This window comes from Salvelinus namaycush, chromosome 15 (genome assembly GCF_016432855.1).
Source record: "Salvelinus namaycush isolate Seneca chromosome 15, SaNama_1.0, whole genome shotgun sequence".
In the NCBI taxonomy this organism is placed as follows: Eukaryota; Metazoa; Chordata; class Actinopteri; order Salmoniformes; family Salmonidae; genus Salvelinus; species Salvelinus namaycush.
This window is the reverse complement of record NC_052321.1, coordinates 25,189,852-25,209,341: the sequence shown is the minus strand read 5'-3', so window position 1 is coordinate 25,209,341 and position 19,490 is coordinate 25,189,852. Positions and strand designations below refer to the sequence as shown.

At 43.2% G+C, this 19,490-nt stretch overlaps 1 protein-coding gene across 6 annotated transcripts in view; it reads left to right on the top strand.

Moving 5' to 3' along the window:
- esr2b (estrogen receptor 2b) overlaps window positions 1–19,007 on the top strand; it is a 29,143-nt gene extending 10,136 nt beyond the window's left edge. The window contains exons 1-11 of one of the 6 annotated variants that reach the window (XM_039009580.1): window positions 3,374–3,452; window positions 4,011–4,142; window positions 7,163–7,680; window positions 7,874–8,070; window positions 11,463–11,579; window positions 11,731–12,054; window positions 12,950–13,088; window positions 16,035–16,168; window positions 17,164–17,347; window positions 17,534–17,769; window positions 17,858–19,007. In XM_039009580.1, coding sequence (XP_038865508.1) covers window positions 7,247–7,680; window positions 7,874–8,070; window positions 11,463–11,579; window positions 11,731–12,054; window positions 12,950–13,088; window positions 16,035–16,168; window positions 17,164–17,347; window positions 17,534–17,769; window positions 17,858–17,913 — 1,821 coding nt within the window. In that variant the 5' untranslated portion in view covers window positions 3,374–3,452; window positions 4,011–4,142; window positions 7,163–7,246 and the 3' untranslated portion in view covers window positions 17,914–19,007. Of the gene's footprint in view, window positions 1–3,335; window positions 3,453–4,010; window positions 4,143–7,162; window positions 7,681–7,873; window positions 8,071–11,462; window positions 11,580–11,730; window positions 12,055–12,949; window positions 13,089–16,034; window positions 16,169–17,163; window positions 17,348–17,533; window positions 17,770–17,857 lie in introns of those variants that run through there. The other 5 variants (XM_039009578.1, XM_039009581.1, XM_039009576.1 and 2 more) reach the window with 5 other exon arrangements.
- The last annotated feature ends 483 nt before the right edge of the window (window positions 19,008–19,490 follow it).

The window sequence follows — 19,490 nt, the reverse complement described above, 5'->3', positions numbered from 1 at the left end:
AAAAAGTGTTAAACAAATCAAAATGTATTTTATATTTGAGATTCTTCAAAGTAGCCACCCTTTGCCTTGATGACAGCTTTGCACATTGTATATGAATATTCATAAAACAAAATAAAAAATAAAATTCACTGTGCCTTTCCTAGTCCTTTATTAGCAGACTGATACAGATGTCTTTAGCACGGGGCAAACTATTTTTTCAGTATCTCTGCTTTGGCAAAAAAGGTAGTTGTATAATTAAGAACAGTATCTTTCAGAATTCAATTGTTGGAATTGTAAGAGTTGTTGAATAACTCTTACAATAAAAACAATACACAATACAGTAATTGAGTACATTGAGCAGAGGGGCTAAGAGCGGGTTGGGTTAACTGCCTTGTTCAGGGGCAGAACGACAGATTTTTTCCTTGTCAGCTTGGGGATTCGATCCAGCAACCTTTCGGTAACTGGCCCAGTAACACTCCAACCACTGGGCTACCTGAAGCGGTGCTTTAGGTCCAGGAACGCCCGGTCAGCAGCTGGGGACCATGTGAATGGAACCTTGGGAGAGGTGAGTGCTGAAAGGGGGGAAGCCAGGGTGCTGTAACCCTGGATAAAATGGCGATAGAAATTGGCAAATCCCAGTAATCGTTGCTGCTGCATTCTGGACGTGGGTTGGGGCCAATCCACCACTGCTCTCAACTTTCCGGGATCCATCTGCACATTACCAGCAGCGATGATGTATCCTAGGAAGGAGATGGTTGAGCGATTGAATTTGCATTTTTCTGCTTTAACAAAAAGCTGGTTCTCCAGGAGACGCTAGAGGACTTGTCGGACATGGAGAAAGTGTTCTTAAGCTGAGCGGGAAAAGACGAGGATGTCGTCAAGTAGACGAACACGAACCGGTTCAACGTGTCACGGAGAACATCGTTATCCAGGGCCTGGAAAACAGCAGGAGTGTTGGTCAGACTGAATGGCATCACCAGGTATTCGTAGTGTCCACTAGCCATGTTGAAGGCTGTCTTCCACTTGTCACCTTCCCGTAGCCGCACCAGATGGTAGGCGTTCCGCAGGTCCAATTTAGAGAAAATGATTGACCCCTGGAGCAGTCGAAAGCCGAGGCGATTAGTGGTAGCGGGTAGCGGTTCTTAACCGTGATGTCATTAAGGCCCCGGTAGTCGATTCCACAAAGAAGAACCCTGCTGAAAACTTCCCGGAGGTCCTGGTACTCCGTGGAGAGGTCCGAGGCTTCTTCCGAGCCCACAGGAAGAATTCCCGGGGCAGGCTGCGCCGACTTCAGGTAATGAGCATAGCAGAATGGGATCCAGCCCATGACAACACCAGCAGTCCAGTCGATAAAGGGATTGTGTCGCTGGAGCCATGAAAACCCTAACACCATGGGTACCTGAGGAGACTTGATGAGCATGAACTGCATAGACTCACTGTGGTTTCCTGACACTCACAGGTTGATATGAGTAGTATTGTGGGTGACTCTGCCTATAGAGCACCCATCCAGCGCTCTAATGTCCATGGGAGTGGAGAGGGGCTGAGTGGGGATGCCCAGCTCTCACACCTCAGGATGGTGTCCATGAAACTCTCATCGGCCCCAGAGTAAATAAGTACCCGGAGAGATTTTGACTGGTCGCCCCAGAGCAGGATGGCATGGAGAGGGGTACAAGTAAGGGGAGAAGGAAAATTCTCTGTATGGCCCACCAGAGTATTCATACCTACTGATGAGCATGATCTTTTAATGGACAGGTAAACACGTAATGACCGGTAGTCCCGCAATGCAGACAACTCTTAGTGTTAAGTCTGCGTAAACGTTCGGCTGGAGACAATCTAGCTCTGCCGACTTTCATCGGCTCTCAGGGGAACTCGGGTAACCTCGGATTCTCTTGGGAACGTAGACGCCGGGGACTTCCTGGATTCCTCGGAGGCGAGGCGGGATCCTTGGGCGAGCGAGTGGGACCTAAATCAGACCTCCTCTACCTCCTACGTTCCCGTAGTCGCCCATCGATCCAGATGGTCAAGGCGATGAGCGAATCGAGATCCGTAGGCATCTCCCGGGCTGCGAGCTGTAGTTGTACTCTATGCCTTCTGGAAAGTGTTATGAAAATGTGAGAGAGAGAACATGCCTGTGAATCATCCAGCGCTTCAACCAAATACAACGCTCAATTGAACTTGATGAATCGTGCTTTGTCCAAATCATTGCTTGTGGTTTGGCTGATTGGTAGCTGCTAGATAACTCTTCCCCCTTCCCAGGCATCCGTTGAATGGGGATGGAGCTGTCAAGAGTCAATTATCTTAGTCGGTATTCAGAGTAAATTATCCCTTTAAAGATGGTATAGTGCAGGGGTATTCAACTTTCCCTATGAGGTCCGGAGCCTGCTAGTTTTCTGTTCTACCTGATAATTAATTGCACACACATGGTGTCCCAGGTCTAAATCAGTCCCTGATTAGAGGGAAACAAGGAAAAAATGCAGTGGAACTGAATTTGAGGTCCAGAGTTTAGTTTGAAGGGTGTAGTGTGTTTGAAACAAGAACACTTACCTCCAGACGGTCAAAGAGGTTCGAAGTTGTTTTTGCTAAGCATCCAACTTGCTGTTTGCAATATTTTGGGGGGGAATTTTTTCTCTCTCCCACAAAAGTAGTGCACTGGGCCCGGTTGCATAAAACATCTTAAGTGTTTCCCTTAAGTGTTTTACCAAAAGGAATAATTTTATCCATACTGAATGAAGCACTTAAGGGACCTTAAGGAAATTCGCCTTAAAATGTTTGGTGCAACTGACTTAACGTTAAATAAACTTTAAGGGAAAAGAACAGGGGGGAATTAACATACAATGTTTTATGCAACCGGGCCCTGGGCCTTTACTAGTCCTGTATTAGTGAACCAATATAGTCGTTTTTGCTTTTCGTTTTTTCTGCAGAATGTTCAGCTAGAAATGTATTGATCAAATATGACTGTCAGATAGATTGGAATAGTATAGAAGATTGTGTTCTCTATTAATTCTATTTCTATCTTCAACATGCATTTCTAGATACAGCCCTGCCATTAGTTGAAGGCAGCCAATCCAAAAGTTTCTGAAAAGTAGTCACTTCCTGAGATCTGTATTCAAATAGTTTAAAAAAGTTGTTATATTTGGGATATGTATTCAAATAGTTTTAGTCACCCCCAATAGTTTTTTCCTTTCCACAAAGTATAGTTAAATCTATAGTTATCCCAGGCCTGGCGTGGTGTTCTCTCTTGGTATGAACATTCCGTCTTCCAAGTATATAGTCTTATTAACAGAGCTGGCACCATGACCTTTGACATGTGATGCAGTGCTGGGTTTACCATGGACCTCTGCCAGGCTGCAGGTTCAACAACTAGACTGTCTGTCCAAAGACCAAACCACTGGATTGCCAGCATTTGACAAAACATCGGCCCGTTCAGACTGTCAATAGTTGTTAACCCTGTTCCATATCCACAGCATGTAAACGTAAGTGACTCAGTCCATTCTTATATGTCCTGTATGTTAAAAAAATATGTATTTGAGATTTTGGGGAAGAAATTTGTTGGAATATTTTTGTCTTACCTTCTAATTTAATATTGATTTAATATTCAAACTGTTTATATATTATTTAAGATGAGTAGAAATAAACCACATTTTCCCTACATCTGAATGTTGAGTTCCACAGGCTTGGTCTCATATTGAGGTTTGTGATGATGTGAAATGTCAAGCGTAGTATGGGCTATAGTTATATAAATGTAAAGTCCCCATATTTGGGTAACTTATTAGAATTGTTTTATTCAATTTAGTCTGGAACGAGAACGGTAGCCCATATCTGCAAAAGCAGGGTGTCTGCGGAAAGCTGAGTATCTTGGCTATTGATTAGCGCCTTCAAATATTTTGTGTGACTTACTACCATAAATGGGCACACGAATGTATAAGGGGAGGCCGAGCCGATGACATAATTTCAAGACGGCTGCTACCTATATTCCGGTTAGCGTTGTGAAGCATAAACGAAATAAACACAGAATATGTTGATTCACACAGAAAGCCGGGACTCCACAGATCATGAGGATATCTTATTTGTCTGCCTGTGAACAACCATTATTGATCACCAGCCCGAGAGTCAAAATGTTTATTTTAGACAACGTTTTCACCAAATAGCAAACATCTTACAAGGTAAGCTTCGATTTGGTCTGTGTTTGAGCTATAGCTACATGGGAGGTATCAAAATCATCCTTTGGTTGGTAGGAACACATCTAGCCTATTGTCAATTATGATGTATGACTTAATAGCAACATTTATCTTTGCGCATAAAAAATATGATGTCTGCTTACATTACACGGGATTGGCTACTACGGCACCTTGACAGTCTCTTGTAGCTAATGAGATAAGCTTTCCAGGGATATGCAGTTGACCTGGGTGGGACAAAACAAGGCCTAGAACCTTTTATACGTAATGCGAACTATTGCTTCCTGGCTCAGAGACTTGGAAACGTACCGTGACCACACCTGACACAACTTACTAAAACATCTGCCCATTTCTAGTTATTAGGTCAATCAATCCCTTTTTTTGCTGATATTGTTCAGTTTCCAGCTCTAGTCATCAATAATTCACTTATAGCTTGTCAATGACAGATTACTTTCAAAAAAAAAAAAAAAAAAAATTGATCTTGTGTATTCTGTACATGTAACTCCTATATATCTTCTGATAATTTCCTCACAATCTCCCAGATGTCTTCTTTCCAAATATACTACGTTTTTGCCTTTACATTTAAGAGGTTTAAGTTATCCCACCCAGGTCTGACTGGATGGTTTTAGATCAAGCTATAAGTATGGAACTGACCTAAATAGGAATTGACCCTCATCAACTTCAGGTGAAATACTTTGATTGGGTGAGTTTCCTGGGCATGTGCTGGAATGGACGTCTTTACTATGAATTCATGTGTGGGCCTGTTTTTGTGTGAATGGAAATGGAAACCTAACCAATGCCTGTCCTCAGCCCTCGGCCTGTGCTGTTGGTAGCTGTGCAGTTGGTACCTGTGTTATCCACTCTGACACTGATTAACGTGCTGATGGCCTGTTTGTCCCAGCCTACAGTGCCTTCAGAAAGTATTCACAAGCATTGACTTTTTCCACATTTTGTTGTGTTACAGCCTGAATTTAAAATTGATTAAATTTAGATTTTTGGCCTACATAATACCCCATAATGTCAAAGTGGAATTATGTTTCTAGATATTTTTACAAATTAATTTGAATTAAAAAGCTGAAATGTCTTGAGTCAAAGTATTCAACCCCTTTGTTATGGCAAGCCAAAATAAGTTCAGGAGTAAACATTTGCTTAACAATTCACATGATAAGTCACAGGGACTCACTCTACCTCATCTCTGTACCCCACACATACAACGATCTGTAAGGTCCCTCAGTCGAAGAGTGAATTTCAAACACTGATTCAACCACAAAGAACAGGGAGGTTTTCCAATGCCTAGCAAATATTTACCCATTGGTAGATGGGTAAAAAAACAGACATTGAATATCCCTTTGAGCATGAAGTTATTCATTACACTATGGATGGTGTATCAATACACCCAGCCACCGCAAAGATACAGGTGTCCTTACTAACTCAGTTGCCGGGGAGGAAGGAAGCCGCTGAGGTATTTCACCATGAGGCCAATGGTGACTTTAAAATGGTTACAGAGTTTAATGGCTTTGATAGGAGAAAACTGAGGATGGATCAACAACATTGTAGTTACTCCAAGCTTGTACAGAATAAAAATATTACAAAACATGCATCCTATTTGTAAATTAATACTGCAAAAAAATGTGGCAAAGCAATTTACTTTTTGTCCTGAATAAAAGTGTTGTTTGTTGCGAATCCAATACAACACATTATTGAGTAGCACTCTATTTTCAAGCATCGTGGTGGCTGCATCTTGTTATGGGTATGCTTGTAATCGTTAAGGACTGGGGAGTTTTTCAGGATAAAAAATACTTAGAATGGAGCGAAGGACAGGCAATATCCAAAAGGAATCCAGTTTAGTCTGCTTTCCACCAGACACTGGGAGATGAATTCACCTTTCAGCAGGTCAATAACCTAAAACACAAGGCCAAAGGTACACTGGAGTTGCTTACCAAGAAGACAGCGAATCTTCCTGAGTGGCCAAGTTACAGTTCTGACATAAATATGTTTGAAAAGCAATTTGATAGAGCTTGAATAATTTTGAGAAGAATAATGGATAAATATTGTACAGACCAGGTGTGCAAAGCTTTCAGAGACTTACCCAGAAAGACTCGGCTGTAATCACTGCCAAAGGTGATTTCTAATATGTATTGACTCAGGGGTGTGAATACTTATGTAAATGAAATACCTAAATGCTGTATTTCATTTTCAATACATTTGGAAAAAAAATGAAAAACCTGTTTTCATTTTGTCACTGTGCTATTGTGTGTAAAAAGAAACATCTGTTTAATCCATTTTGAATTGAGGCTGTAACACAACAAAATGTGGATGAAGTCAAGGGATATGAATACTTTCTGAAGGCACTGTATGTACAGCCTTACGTAAGGCCCACACGTCCAGTACATACCATATATACAGAACACACACTTTTCCCAAGGAAGATTGTAACAATTTTAATATACCACGTTACTTGATGTTGCACCTATTTCTTTTTCATGTGTTTCATCTGATCAGGCTTGTTATCAGTCGGATGCAGGTGCACATTTCTCTTTCTGTACAACATGTTCTGTGATTTGGATTTGAGTATTCACGTTTCCCTCTTCCATCCTGCCTTAATTACACTATTGTTAGAAGAAGGAGTGTTACTCTGAAGTCTCTACAAGTGCACTGGAGTGGCAACAGTAAAAGTAACTGGTAGTCTAGACAAGGTTTGAGACCAAATTAAATAAATTATTTCCTGTTGCATCTGTCCTTTTACAGGCTCAATGTGAGCAAGATATATTACCACTATTTACCACTCAGGATTGGCAATTGAAACTGTTCTAACTCTGAGCAATGCAAACAATGATCTTTCCTCAAATAAACAGATATGATCATATAGTTTTTGTTGAGTATGTACAGTATGAAGAGTGAAGACAACATTATTTTGTTGAGTGACTTTGTGTGCACTTGAGAATATCTATGTGGTATTTGAATGTGACTCTGCATACACTTTCTCCATCCCACCCTCCATGCTGCAGTAGGACTTCTCACTGACTGGTCCCGGTGAGGGAGGCAATAGACGACAGCAGCAGCCACAACGTCAGCCCAACATTATCCCCACCATGGCCTGTTCTCCTGAAAGTGGGACAGACATTTCTTCCCTGCTCCAGCTCCAGGATGTGGGCTCCAGCAAGGCCCAAGAGAGGGAGAGCTCCCCGGGACTCCTGCCCGCCCTCTACAGCCCTCCGAGTGGCATGGAGAGCCGCACATTCTGCATCCCCTCTCCCTACACAGACAACAGCCATGATTACAGCCACAGCCACGGACCCCTAGCCTTCTACAACCCCTCTATGCTCGGCTACAGCAGACCACCTATCTCCGACAGCCCTTCTCTATGTCCACCCCTCAGTCCCTCCCTCTTCTGGCCCAACCATGGCCACGGCCAGCACAACATGCCATCGCTGACCCTGCACTGCCCCCAGCCCCTAGTGTACAGTGAGCATAACCCCCACGCCCCCTGGGTGGAGCCTAAACCCCACGGCCTCAGCCCCAGCAGGTAGCTACAAGCCCTCAACATCTGACACACCCTCATTTTGTATCTTTTAATGTACACACCTGTATTATTTGACCTTTTCTTGTCTCCTATAACATCTCAGATGGGTAAACAATAGGAGACAGCCTCTTAACAAAACTGAGGCTTCTACTTTGGAGTTTGTTCGTTAAACATTGATTGACGTTCCTTCTCATAGCCCTCTCCTCCACCCTACCAAGCTGCTGGGGAAGAGACTGGAGGATGGAGAGGAAGTGAACTCCTCCTCAGCCAGCTGTGTGGTGGTGAAGGCAGACATGCACTTCTGTGCCGTGTGTCATGACTACGCTTCGGGCTACCACTACGGCGTGTGGTCTTGTGAGGGCTGCAAGGCCTTCTTCAAGAGGAGCATCCAAGGTATGACCACCAGGGGAGCTGTGTTCGATCATTACCATGTCTACCCTAGGGACTGTGGTCATGGTGGCCACCCTCTGTCTCAGTGCCCTGTAAGGTCTGCCACTCCAAAAAAATGTCTATATATATATATAATTTGGTTTAAAAAAAAAACGTTTTCAGTGTAAACTTAAAACAACTCGAACCAGATATAAAGTATGTAGCAAAGATAATGGAGCTACAGTACCAGTCAAAAGTTTGGAATGAGTAGGTGTGTTCATTCTCTCAACCAGCGTCATGAGGTAGTCACCTGGAATGCATTTCAATACACAGGTGTGCCTTGTTAAAAGTTAATTTGTGGAATTTCTTTCCTTTTTAATGCGTTTGTGCCAATCAGTTGTGTTGTGACAAGGTAGGGGTGACAAGGTATACAGAAGATAGCCCTATTTTGTAAAAGACAAAGTCAATATTATGGCAAGAACAGCTCAAATAGGCAAAGAGAAACGACAGTCCATCATTACTACCGGGGCCGCGATCCGGGCCGCACGGAAAGGATACATATATTTTTTTTTAATCGGTCAAATTAAATAATAATTATATACAATTTTAGGCTATTTGTGCAGTAATTACATTAAACTTGGTGCACTCTGTTGGTCCTTTTCTCACCACTCTAATATTTCTGTCACGCCCACAACAGTTTACAGATTTTGAACTTCAGTAATGCGCGCACCGCGAGTTCATCATGGTCTGCGTGAGCTATGTTGCCCGGCAACTTTGTACTAACTAGCTACGTTAGCTGACATAAATATAAACAAACAAACGTTGCTTCTTCCGAAGGGGCAAGGGGGATAAAAGGCCCAACGACCATGTCGATAATGTAGAGACGGCAGAACCCGAGACTGCAAAAAAAAAAAAGAGGGAAAAAAGCCTCGTTCAATAGAAAATATGGTGAGTCCTACCTAAAATATGGCTTTATTGCGACAGGTGACTCACATGCTCCAAGCCCACTGGTGGGTAGTATATGGAGATCGCTTGCAGAAAAAAGTCACCACTGGCAGCACATTTCAATAACGAGGAAGGGTCGCAAAACTCGCTTACCTGTGCGACATATTCAACCTGCTAAACGGACTAATTCTGTCACTTAAGGGGAGAATTGACAACTGTCTTTAAGTTGGCAGATAACGTGGCTGCATTCAACGCCAAACTGGAAATGTGGGGACGGCAAGTGGACAGGGGCATATTTGACATGTTCCAAACATTAGTGGGGATTTTGGGAGAGACTGAGACTGAGCCGTCTTTCTCCCAGCTGGTGCGCGATCACCTAGCTTCGCTGTCAACAGAGTTCAAGCATTACTTCCCAATCGCCAAAGACCCACGAAGTGTGAAGGAAAGGATCCGCGACCCATTTGTGAATGTCCCAGGTGAATCGTCCATGCAGGAAGATCAACTCCTTGAGGTTACAAATGACGGTGGCCTTAAAAGTATGTTTGAGAACCTAATTTCTGCCGACCTTCTGGATTAAAATAGCCACAAAAGCACTGAAAACATTGCTTCCATTTCCAACATCCTATCTCTACGAAGCGGGGTTTTCCGCAATGACGGCGACAAAAACTTAGTTACGGAGTAGACTGAACATAAGGAACACCCTTCGGGTATCACTGTCTCCCATCACCCTTAAATGGGACCGTCTTGTTGCCTGGAAACAAGCTCAGGGCTCCCACTGATTCAGTGACATGGTGAGTTGCAATGTTTTTATTATATGGTCGTTAGAGAAAAATATGCACTTTGTTTTTATAATATCATCACGTTAGACCTACTTAAACTAAAATGTTATGAAAAAGCGGCTATACTAAACTTATAGGCCTAATCGATATTCTGGTCGTGTCAAAAATATTGTCTATATGAGACCGGTCCATGGTGCAAAAAAAGGTTGGCGACCGCTGCTTTAAGACATGAAGGTCAGTCAATCTGGAAAATTTCAACAACTTTGAAAGTTTCCATATGCAGTCGCAAACACCATCAAGGGCTATGATGAACCTGGCTCTCATGAGGACCGCCACAGGAAAGGAAGACCCAGAGTTACCTCACCCTCAGAAATTGCAGCCCAAATAAATGCAACAGACACATCTCAACATCAACTGTTCGAAGGAGACTGCGTGAATCAGGCCTTCATGGTTGAATTGCTGCAAAGAAACCACTACAAAAGGACACCAATAAGAAGAGACTTGCTTGGCCCAAGAAACACGAGCAATGGACATTAGACTGGTGGAAATCTGTCCTTTTAATCTGATGAGTTTTTTTTTTTTGGTTCCAACCGCCGTGTCTTTGTGAGACGCAGAGTAGGTGAACGGATGATCCCTGCATGTGTGGTTCCCATCGTGAAGCATAGAGGAGGAGGTGTGATGGTGTGGGGGTGCTTTGCTGGTGACACTGTCTGTGATTTATTTAGAATTCAAGGCGCACTTAACCAGCATGGCTACCACAGCATGCTGCAGTGATACGCCATCCCATCTGGTTTGTGCTTAGTGGGACTATCATTTGTTTTTCAACAGGACAATGACCCAACACACCTCCAGGCTGTGTAAGGGCTAATTGACCAAGAAGGAGAGTGATGGAGAGCTGCATCAGATGACCTGGCCTCCACAATCACCTGACTTCCAACACAATTGAGATGGTTTGCGATGAGTTCGACCGCATAGTGAAGGAAATGAGGCCAACAAATGCTCAGCGTATGTGGGAACTCCTTCAACACTGTTGGAAAAGCTGGTTGAGAGAATGCCAAGAGTGTGCAAAGCTGTCATCAAGGCAAAGGGTGGCTACTTTGAAGAATCTCAAATCTAAAATATATTTTGAGTTGTTTAACATTTTTTGGGGGTTACTAAATGATTCCATATGTGCTATTTAATAGTTTTGATGTCTTCAATATTATTTTACAATGTAGAAAATAGTACAAATAAAGAAAAACCCTTGAATGAGTAGGTGTGTCCAAACTTTTGACTGGTACTGTATTTATTTTTTAAATAAGATCATCTTTGAGAACTAACAATCACCAAAATAAAACCTAGACAGTCAGGGAGAATCTAAAATTCCCAAAATGTCATGGCATGGGGCCCACGTTGATTTTGTTATGTTTTAGCATAAGAACACAGCATAAGTCATGGCAAAATGTTTAGAATTGCAAGAAACTATCTTTAAAACAGAAACATTTTGTCTCTGTGGCCAATAGGAGTGCCTTAAATTTTTGCTATTGGCCACGCCCCCCCCCCCCCCCCCCCCCCCCCCCACGCTAACTTGGCCATCGCTGCTGAAAGAAATCCTAGTGGTGAACGCTGAATAAGGTTGATTGTAGGTTGATCAGATATGATGTATAGTACAGCCATGTAATATCTCCTACTGTCTCCATCTATCTCATCTAGGCCACAATGATTACATTTGTCCAGCAACTAACCAGTGCACTATTGACAAGAACCGCCGTAAAAGCTGCCAGGCCTGCCGCCTACGCAAGTGTTATGAAGTGGGCATGATGAAGTGTGGTAGGCAGCCATCTTCCTAATCTAGTCTCTCCCCCTAGTTGTGTTTTGAAACCTAACCTTCAATAGAACATTTGGCAACAGATACTGCTTGTAGAGGTACAGTATCTGTAGGAGTGAAACCTCTCTGTTGCTTGTCTGTGTTGTTGTCCAGGTGTGAGGCGAGAGCGCTGCAGTTACCGGGGGGCGAGGCACCGGCGTGTACCTCAGGGGCGGGGGGCGCCAGGCGGGCTGGTGGGGGTAGGGACCAGGGCACAGATGCGTCTGGAGGGGGGCTCCCACCCTCAGCTGGAGGTGCACCACTCGTCCCTGACCCCAGAACAGCTGATCTCCTGCATCATGGAAGCGGAGCCGCCAGAGATCTACCTGATGGAGGACCTGAAGAAGCCCTTCACTGAGGCCAGCATGATGATGTCACTTACCAACCTGGCTGACAAGGAGTTGGTCCTCATGATCAGCTGGGCAAAGAAGATCCCTGGTGAGACACCTGGAGGGTGTGTGTGCCTGCCTGCCTGCCTGTGTGTCTGCCTGTGTGTCTGTCTGCCTGTGTGTCTGTCTGCCTGTGTGTCTGTCTGTCTGTCTGTCTGTCTGCAGCATATGTGCAAGGCTGAGTTGGTGTCCCAGGTCTATATGTGAGATAGGAGGTATATGTCCAAAGAAAGAAAGACTAGCTGTCTGGCTGTAAACCCTTCGCACCCTACCCTTTAACTGTGTCCATTACTGTAGTAGTTGGCCCTTAGCCTTCTCTTTATGCCACATACAGTACTGCAGCCAGGCACACAGCTGTGTAGTCCTGTTGGACAGGATATCACACAGGCTATGAAGGGGTTACTACTCCTCTCCTCTCTATCCTGCTGGTGAGCATTGTTCCCTCCTCACTCAGGGTTTTAGAGGTGTGCCCAGCAGGTGTCCTCTCAGGGGAGATGGGACTGAGTTCACACACACACTCTTGTCTGAGATGGGGTTTAGGGGGTTTGGTGAAAGAAGGAGATGTGACAATTAGCTTGTATTGTCTGCGATAAAGAAGAACAAAAACTCCACAGACTAGATATGCATTGTGGATTTTTGTTTCATCATTGGAAGGTGTCTCAGTATTTGGCTTTGTTCCAATGTCCATCCTTCAGTACTTGTACCAACAGACTGCTGGGAGCTTAGGGTGTCTTTGGTGTGTGAGGGCTCGACCATGCATTTAATCTGTCCTTTAATTAGTCCCTCTAAAGTTAGGGGTCTTTTAGTTCTTTTTATGTTCTCTGGTTCCCAGACTCAGTCCTAGTAAAGCTATACAATAGCTACAGTGAACAATGAACACAAATTTCCCACACTTTCTTTTCATAAATAATGTGTGTGTGTGTGTGTGTGTGTGTACACTACAGGCTTTGTAGAGCTCAGTCTGACGGACCAGGTGCACCTGTTGGAGTGTTGCTGGCTGGAGGTGCTGATGCTGGGTCTGATGTGGAGGTCTGTCGACCACCCTGGGAAACTCATATTCTCACCAGACCTAAAGCTCAACAGGTACAACTGCTTATGTTTTACTACTAAGCTTCAAAATACAGTATACCGGTATAAGATTAAATATCACATCTTCAAGTAAAGAAATTTGACATAATGCATTTCCTGTCATGTCTTGGTCAGTATTAAGTGCATCCTTTTTTATCTAGAAAAGACCAAACTGCAAAATAATTGTTTTTAAATTATGTTTTTTACTATGTGTCCAGTTAAAAGCATGTGTTTTAATATGTTGTGTTGGAAAGACAGTCCTGGGGTTGCCTCTCCCTCTTCACTGGTCACTCCCACAGGCTCAGGCTCATTAGCTTTCACCAATACGCCTGGAAAAGAACACTCACATTCTCAGTACCCTCTGGGGCCAGCATTATTCACTCTATGTGTGCGTGGGTACTGATAAGAATGATAGTGTTACAGTGTGTTCTCCCTAGAAATTGCTGAGGTTGACCTCCCATAAATCTATGAGCTATATGAAAATGCAATAATACCGATATCAGTGTTGGCTTCAAACGATTGGACAGAATATTTTCAAATTCCTGATTGATTAGTATTTTGAGGTTCTTAAGTTAAAATGTTGAGTTTTGTTTTGACTTTGAACTTAGGCCATATCAAAGTCTTAATTTGCTGACAAAGCACCTTTTTGAATTGTCAGTAAACAAAAGGTTTGTGTCTCTAAATCACACGTCCCACTTTGTTTGTCAGAATTATACATGTGTGTTGTTGCCTAAAAAACTTTAGCATTGGGGTTTGTTAAAACATTGAATGTTGGTTATTTAGCTGTATTTCTGGTTTTGGGTAAATCTGATCAGGCCAGAAGGTTAGAGGATTTATTGGCCTTGAGAATGATCACACCCCTGAGACTAAGGTACTGGATGTGTGAGTGCTTGTACTACTTGTCTATATGTGAGTGTGTATGCTATTAACTTGTCTAAGGAGGTGTGTGGCTTTTGAATACAGTAGGTGTGCGTGCACATGTGCTCCTATATTTATTTTCCTATCTTTGAGTTTACGTGTCTGAAGCCTTACAGCAGTGTATGTGAGTGTGTGTTTTGTTGTGTGGGTTGGTGTGGTTGAGTAGTGTTTCACCTTTTACACTACCACGGCGACTATCACTATAGGCTTAGCTAACCTTGGTGTGTTCCCATAACATGGGACTTATTGTTCAGTCCTCTGGCCATTGTGTGGCTTTGGCACTGTCTCTTGAGGCTGCCATGAAAAACACATTAAGTTGACAAATGGGTCAGCGTTTTGATTGGACTTTAATTTTGTCACACCCCTCAACAAATCTCTCAACATTAATTTAATTCATTTGTGGCACTCCATTACTAAGAGTTTTTATTACAGTATGTGGGTACCTACTGTTATACAATATGAATAATGTGCAGTGTATTCGGAAAGTATTTAAGATCCTTTGACTTTTTCCACATTTTGTTATGTTACAGCCTTATTCTAAAATGGATTATTGTTTTTTCCCCCTCATCAATCTAATGACAAAGGAAAAAACTGGTTATTTGAATTTTTTGCAAATGTATAAAAAAAAAACGAAAAAAACGGATATCATATTTACATAAGTATTCAGACCCTTTACCCAGTACTTTGTTGAAGCACCTTTGAAAGCGATTACAGCCTCGAGTCTTCTTAGGTATGACGCAACAAGCTTGGCACACATGTATTTAAGGAGTTTCTCCCATTCTTCTCTGCAAATCCCCTCAAGCTCTGTCAGGTTGGATTGGGAGCGTCGCTGCACAGTTATTTTCAGGTCTCTCCAGAGATGTTCGATCGGGTTCAAGTCCGGGCTCTGGCTGGGCCACTCAAGGACATTCAGAGACTTGTCCCGAAGCCACTCCTGCATTGTCTTGGCTGTGTGCTTAGAGTCGTTGTTCTGTTGGAAGGTGAACCTTCGCCCCAGGCTGAGGTCCCAAGCACTCCGGAGCAGGTTTTCATCAAGGATCTCTCTGTCCTTTGCGCCATTCATCTTTCCCTCAATCCTGACTAATCTCCAGTCCCTGCTGATGAAAAACATTCCCACAGCATGATGCTGCCACCACCATGCTTCACCGTAGGGATGGTGCCAGGTTTCCTCCAGACGTGACGCTTGGCATTCAGGCCAAAGTGTTCAATCTTGGTTTAATCAGACCAGAGAATCTTGTTTCACATGGTCAGAGAGTCCTTTAGGTTCCTTTTGGCAAACTCCAAGCGGGCTGTTATGTGCTTCCGTCTGGCTCCTCTATCATAAAGGCCTGATTGGTGGAGTGCGGCAGGGATGGTTGTCCCATTTCCACAGAGATGCTCTGTCAGAGTGACCATCAGGTTCTTGGTCACCTCTCTGACCAAGGCCGTTCTCCCCCGATTGCTCAGTTTGGCCGGGTGGCCAACTCTAGGAAGAGTCTCGGTGGTTCCAAACTTCTTCCATTTAAGAATGAATGTTCTTGTGGACCTTCAATGCTGCAGAAATGTGTTGGTATCCTTCCCCAGATCTATGCCTCAGCACAATCCTGTCCTGGAGCTCTACGGACAATTCCTTCGACGTCATGGCTTCGTTTTTGCTCTGACATGCACTCTCAACTGTGGGACCTTATATAGATGGGTGTGTGCCTTTCCAAATCATGTCCATTCAATTGAATTTACCACAGGTGGACTCCAAGTTGTAGAAACATCAAGGATGATCAATGGAATCAGGATGTACCTGAGCTGAATGTCGAGGTCTGAATACTTATGAAAATAAGATATTTCTGTTTTTTTGTTTAGAACAAATTAGCAAAAATATCTAAAACCTCTTTTCACTTTGTCATTATGGAGTATTGTGAGTAGATTGATGAGGGAAAAAAGAATTTAATCGATTTTAGAATAAGGCTGTAACGTAACAAAATGTGGAAAAGGTCAAAGGGTCTGAATACTTTCCGAATTAACTATATTGTATGTATAATACATATCTTTCCCTCTGTGTGTTTGTAGGGAAGAGGGAAACTGTGTGGAGGGCATTATGGAGATATTTGACATGCTGCTGGCAGCCACCTCTAGGTTCCGGGAGCTGAACCTTCAGAGGGAGGAGTACGTCTGTCTGAAAGCCATGATCCTCCTCAACTCCAGTAAGTCAAATAATTAGTACTTCTGTACTGTATGAGAGGCTGTGTGGGTGTTGAGTGTGTGTTTGTCCCCAGTCAGAGACCTGGAGGTGAAAGCACCTTTAGGAGCTACTTTTGTAATTGGGCATGTTTGCCATATTTCCATTGAGGATTTACACCAGTGTTTTACCCAAAAGACTCAGACTTTTCTGTTTCCATCTACACGGGCCGGCACCCGTGTCTCATGGACCTGCTCTAACTTGGAGCCAAGGCAAGGCCCTGGGTACTTTTCAGCTTGCATTTTCATAACAATGGCTAACTGTGAATTTTAACCTCACAAAGCAACAGTCTTGAATGATGCAGATGTAATTAATTCTGCTCGCCACAATACTTTTTTTATTGTCACACTCCTGATGAAAACACAATAGCACTGTAGCTCACATTAACATTAAACACTGGCGGCCCACTGGTGTGGGGGTAAGTCTCAATGGAAAAGCACAAGTTGTTTTCCTCTCCCAGGGATCAAGGTGTCCTATCCCTATCAATGTTCACCCCAGGTTTCAGTGGGGTGACTGACTGCTCTGTCTGTCCTCACTGGGGTCAGAGCTCGGCCACCACATACACTGGCTCCCATCACTGCCAGACTCTGTTGATTCTTTTCCAAAAAAGCTGGAAAAATACAAATTGTGCAACAGAAATCTAGTTTAGAAACTCAGAGCATAGGATTGCGGAATTGTTTTGTTGGACAGAAGTAAGATATGTCTCAATTCCTCAGGCCTACATTTTAATGTCTATTCTTGTTTGGAATGTCTGATTTATGAAGGAGATGTTTGTAGGCTGAAGCATTTTCTCCCCACCAGTGCCATCTAGTGTTTCAAATGCAAATTAATTATATGTTAAGTGATAGTAGGATTTTTTGTTTTATGGAGTTAAAGTAAGTGTGACAGGTGGATGTTTCCCAGTGATTCTGCGTCATAAATTAATAGTTACATAGGGTCTATGTTTGTGTCCACCTGTAGACATCTGCTCTACCTCTCCGGAGAGGGCAGAAGATCTGGAGAGCAGGGGGAAGCTGCTGCGTCTGCTGGACTCGGTGACAGATGCCCTGGTGTGGGCCATCTCCAAACGAGGCCTGTCATTCCAGCAGCAGTCATCCCGCCTGGCCCACCTCCTCATGCTACTCTCACACATTCGCCACGTCAGGTAGACTACATCTAAAGCAATGTCTCACTAGCAGCAACACGAGTCTACTGTGTCAGTGTCTGTTCAGTCAGTCAGTGACATAAAAGCACACCTGCAGATCTGTCCATTGTAATTTCAGTCAGCGACACTTTTTTGGATGTTAATCAAAACAACATTCCCATGCTGCTTCTCTCCACGTCTCCTTAGTAACAAAGGCATGCAGCACCTCTCTAGCATGAAGAAGAAGAATGTTGTGCTGCTCTATGACCTGCTCTTGGAAATGCTGGACGCCAACACAACCCACAGCAGCCGTATGTCCGCAACTCATGACCCCTCTAACAACGACCCCACAGAGCCCCCAGCAGCACCAGCTCCTGCTGTAGACACTCAGCTCCAGCTACCATTCCAAAACCCAGAGGAGAGCCAAACACTCGAGAGCATTAGTAAGTTAACGAAGTTGGGTTAGCCACTGAAGACGTAGAATGTATGTTCACCAATACTCCATGAATCATAATCCAATGTGTTCTCCAGGTACATCCAGCCAGGGTGCTGGCCAGCCGAGAGAGGGGAGATGTGTACCTCAGTGAGAGGGACAGTGACAGGATACAGCGTGGGACATGGATGGAGACTGCCTGAGACTGTAAATCACCCCAAAGGGGTGACTGGACTGAAGGAGAGGCCAGATTGGCACAATAGGACAAGCGATGAATCTGACCAAAGTCCACACTCTGGGACAGTGTACACCATTCCCAATAGGCTGACTGAGAGTAAAATCTCTTACAGACTGCAGAATGTGTCATTGTGAGGTAAATATTACAGTTGTATCCTTTTCGGATGTTTTTGGTCTATGGAAAAATATGATTTATGACAGTGAATTGACTGTATTTTTGGTGTAATTTCCTTGTATTAATGCAGTTGGTAATGTAGCTAGTAATGAGTACATCTTTTAACCTCTACCAGTCAAAATGTGTCTCCTTTTGATATATTTCTAAACTTTTTCACCGTCTGCAACAATTCATACCATCCTACTGTAACTGGCGAACTTGGAAAATGGTGCATGAAGTCCATGCTGTGAACATGATTTATCAAACAGGACTATAGCAATGAGATGTGCATTTGACATTTTTTTAAATCAGATTGTGGGGTTTCTTTACCTCATACCACCAGGTGCATACTGCTATTACAGTACAGTAACTGTAACTTTTCATGCTGGATGTGTGGAGGGGATGTGTTATGATGTACTCATTGTAAAAACCTACATTTCAACCAGATGAATTTTGTGGCCTTTGATTTAAGATGACTGCTAGTCTCCATTCAAGTTTGTGTGAGAGATCAGAAGCCAAACAAAAACCAGCAACTGCTAGAAACTCACACACTTGTACTTATGCATCCTGATCATACCCTGTCCCTTCTGTAATGATTTGGTGCTTGTGCTGTTTCTGATGTTCAATGTCAAAGTCATATTTGTATTGATAGAAAATCCACATACAGAGCTTGTCATATTGAGGCATTTTAGCCCCAATGGAATTGCAACCAAACATCTTAAAAGCAACTGTGAAACGTGAATGTAGTTCTATTGACATAAGCACAGATTATGGCAAACAATGTTTATTGTCAAGTAAAAATGAATTCAAGCTATTCATCATCCATAAATAAGCATTAAAAAATGTATTCAACTGTACACCATTGTTTTCTTTGTTTCATTGTACTACAGAGCAGTACAAAGTGACTTGACTATGTACACTAATAATGGAGCCAGGTAAATTAACTGTTCTCTGATCAGCTCCAGCTTGCCTGTAATTTTTTACACATGAGTAAGCCTTCTTTGTGAAGAAAGCCAAAGCATATGGACAGGAAACCTTCTAGTCTATACGTACTCTTTGATTCTGCATGTACACCGCAACATTAATCGCTCACTGACTGGCCCAGGTTCATGTCACATATATATTCATATACTGTAGTGTATTTAGGGTATTTTACAGGTATGACAGCATCAGATTTTACTCACAATATTCGCAGGAAAGAAAAGTGTAATAGAGCAGCTTCCAGATGGGTACATCCAAACGTTGTTGATTTAGTTCTCCGGTGCTAAAACGATTTGTAAGCCGCACTCAATATGTCCCCCATCAGCCCAGGGTGGCCCACAATCACACAAGGCCTCTGT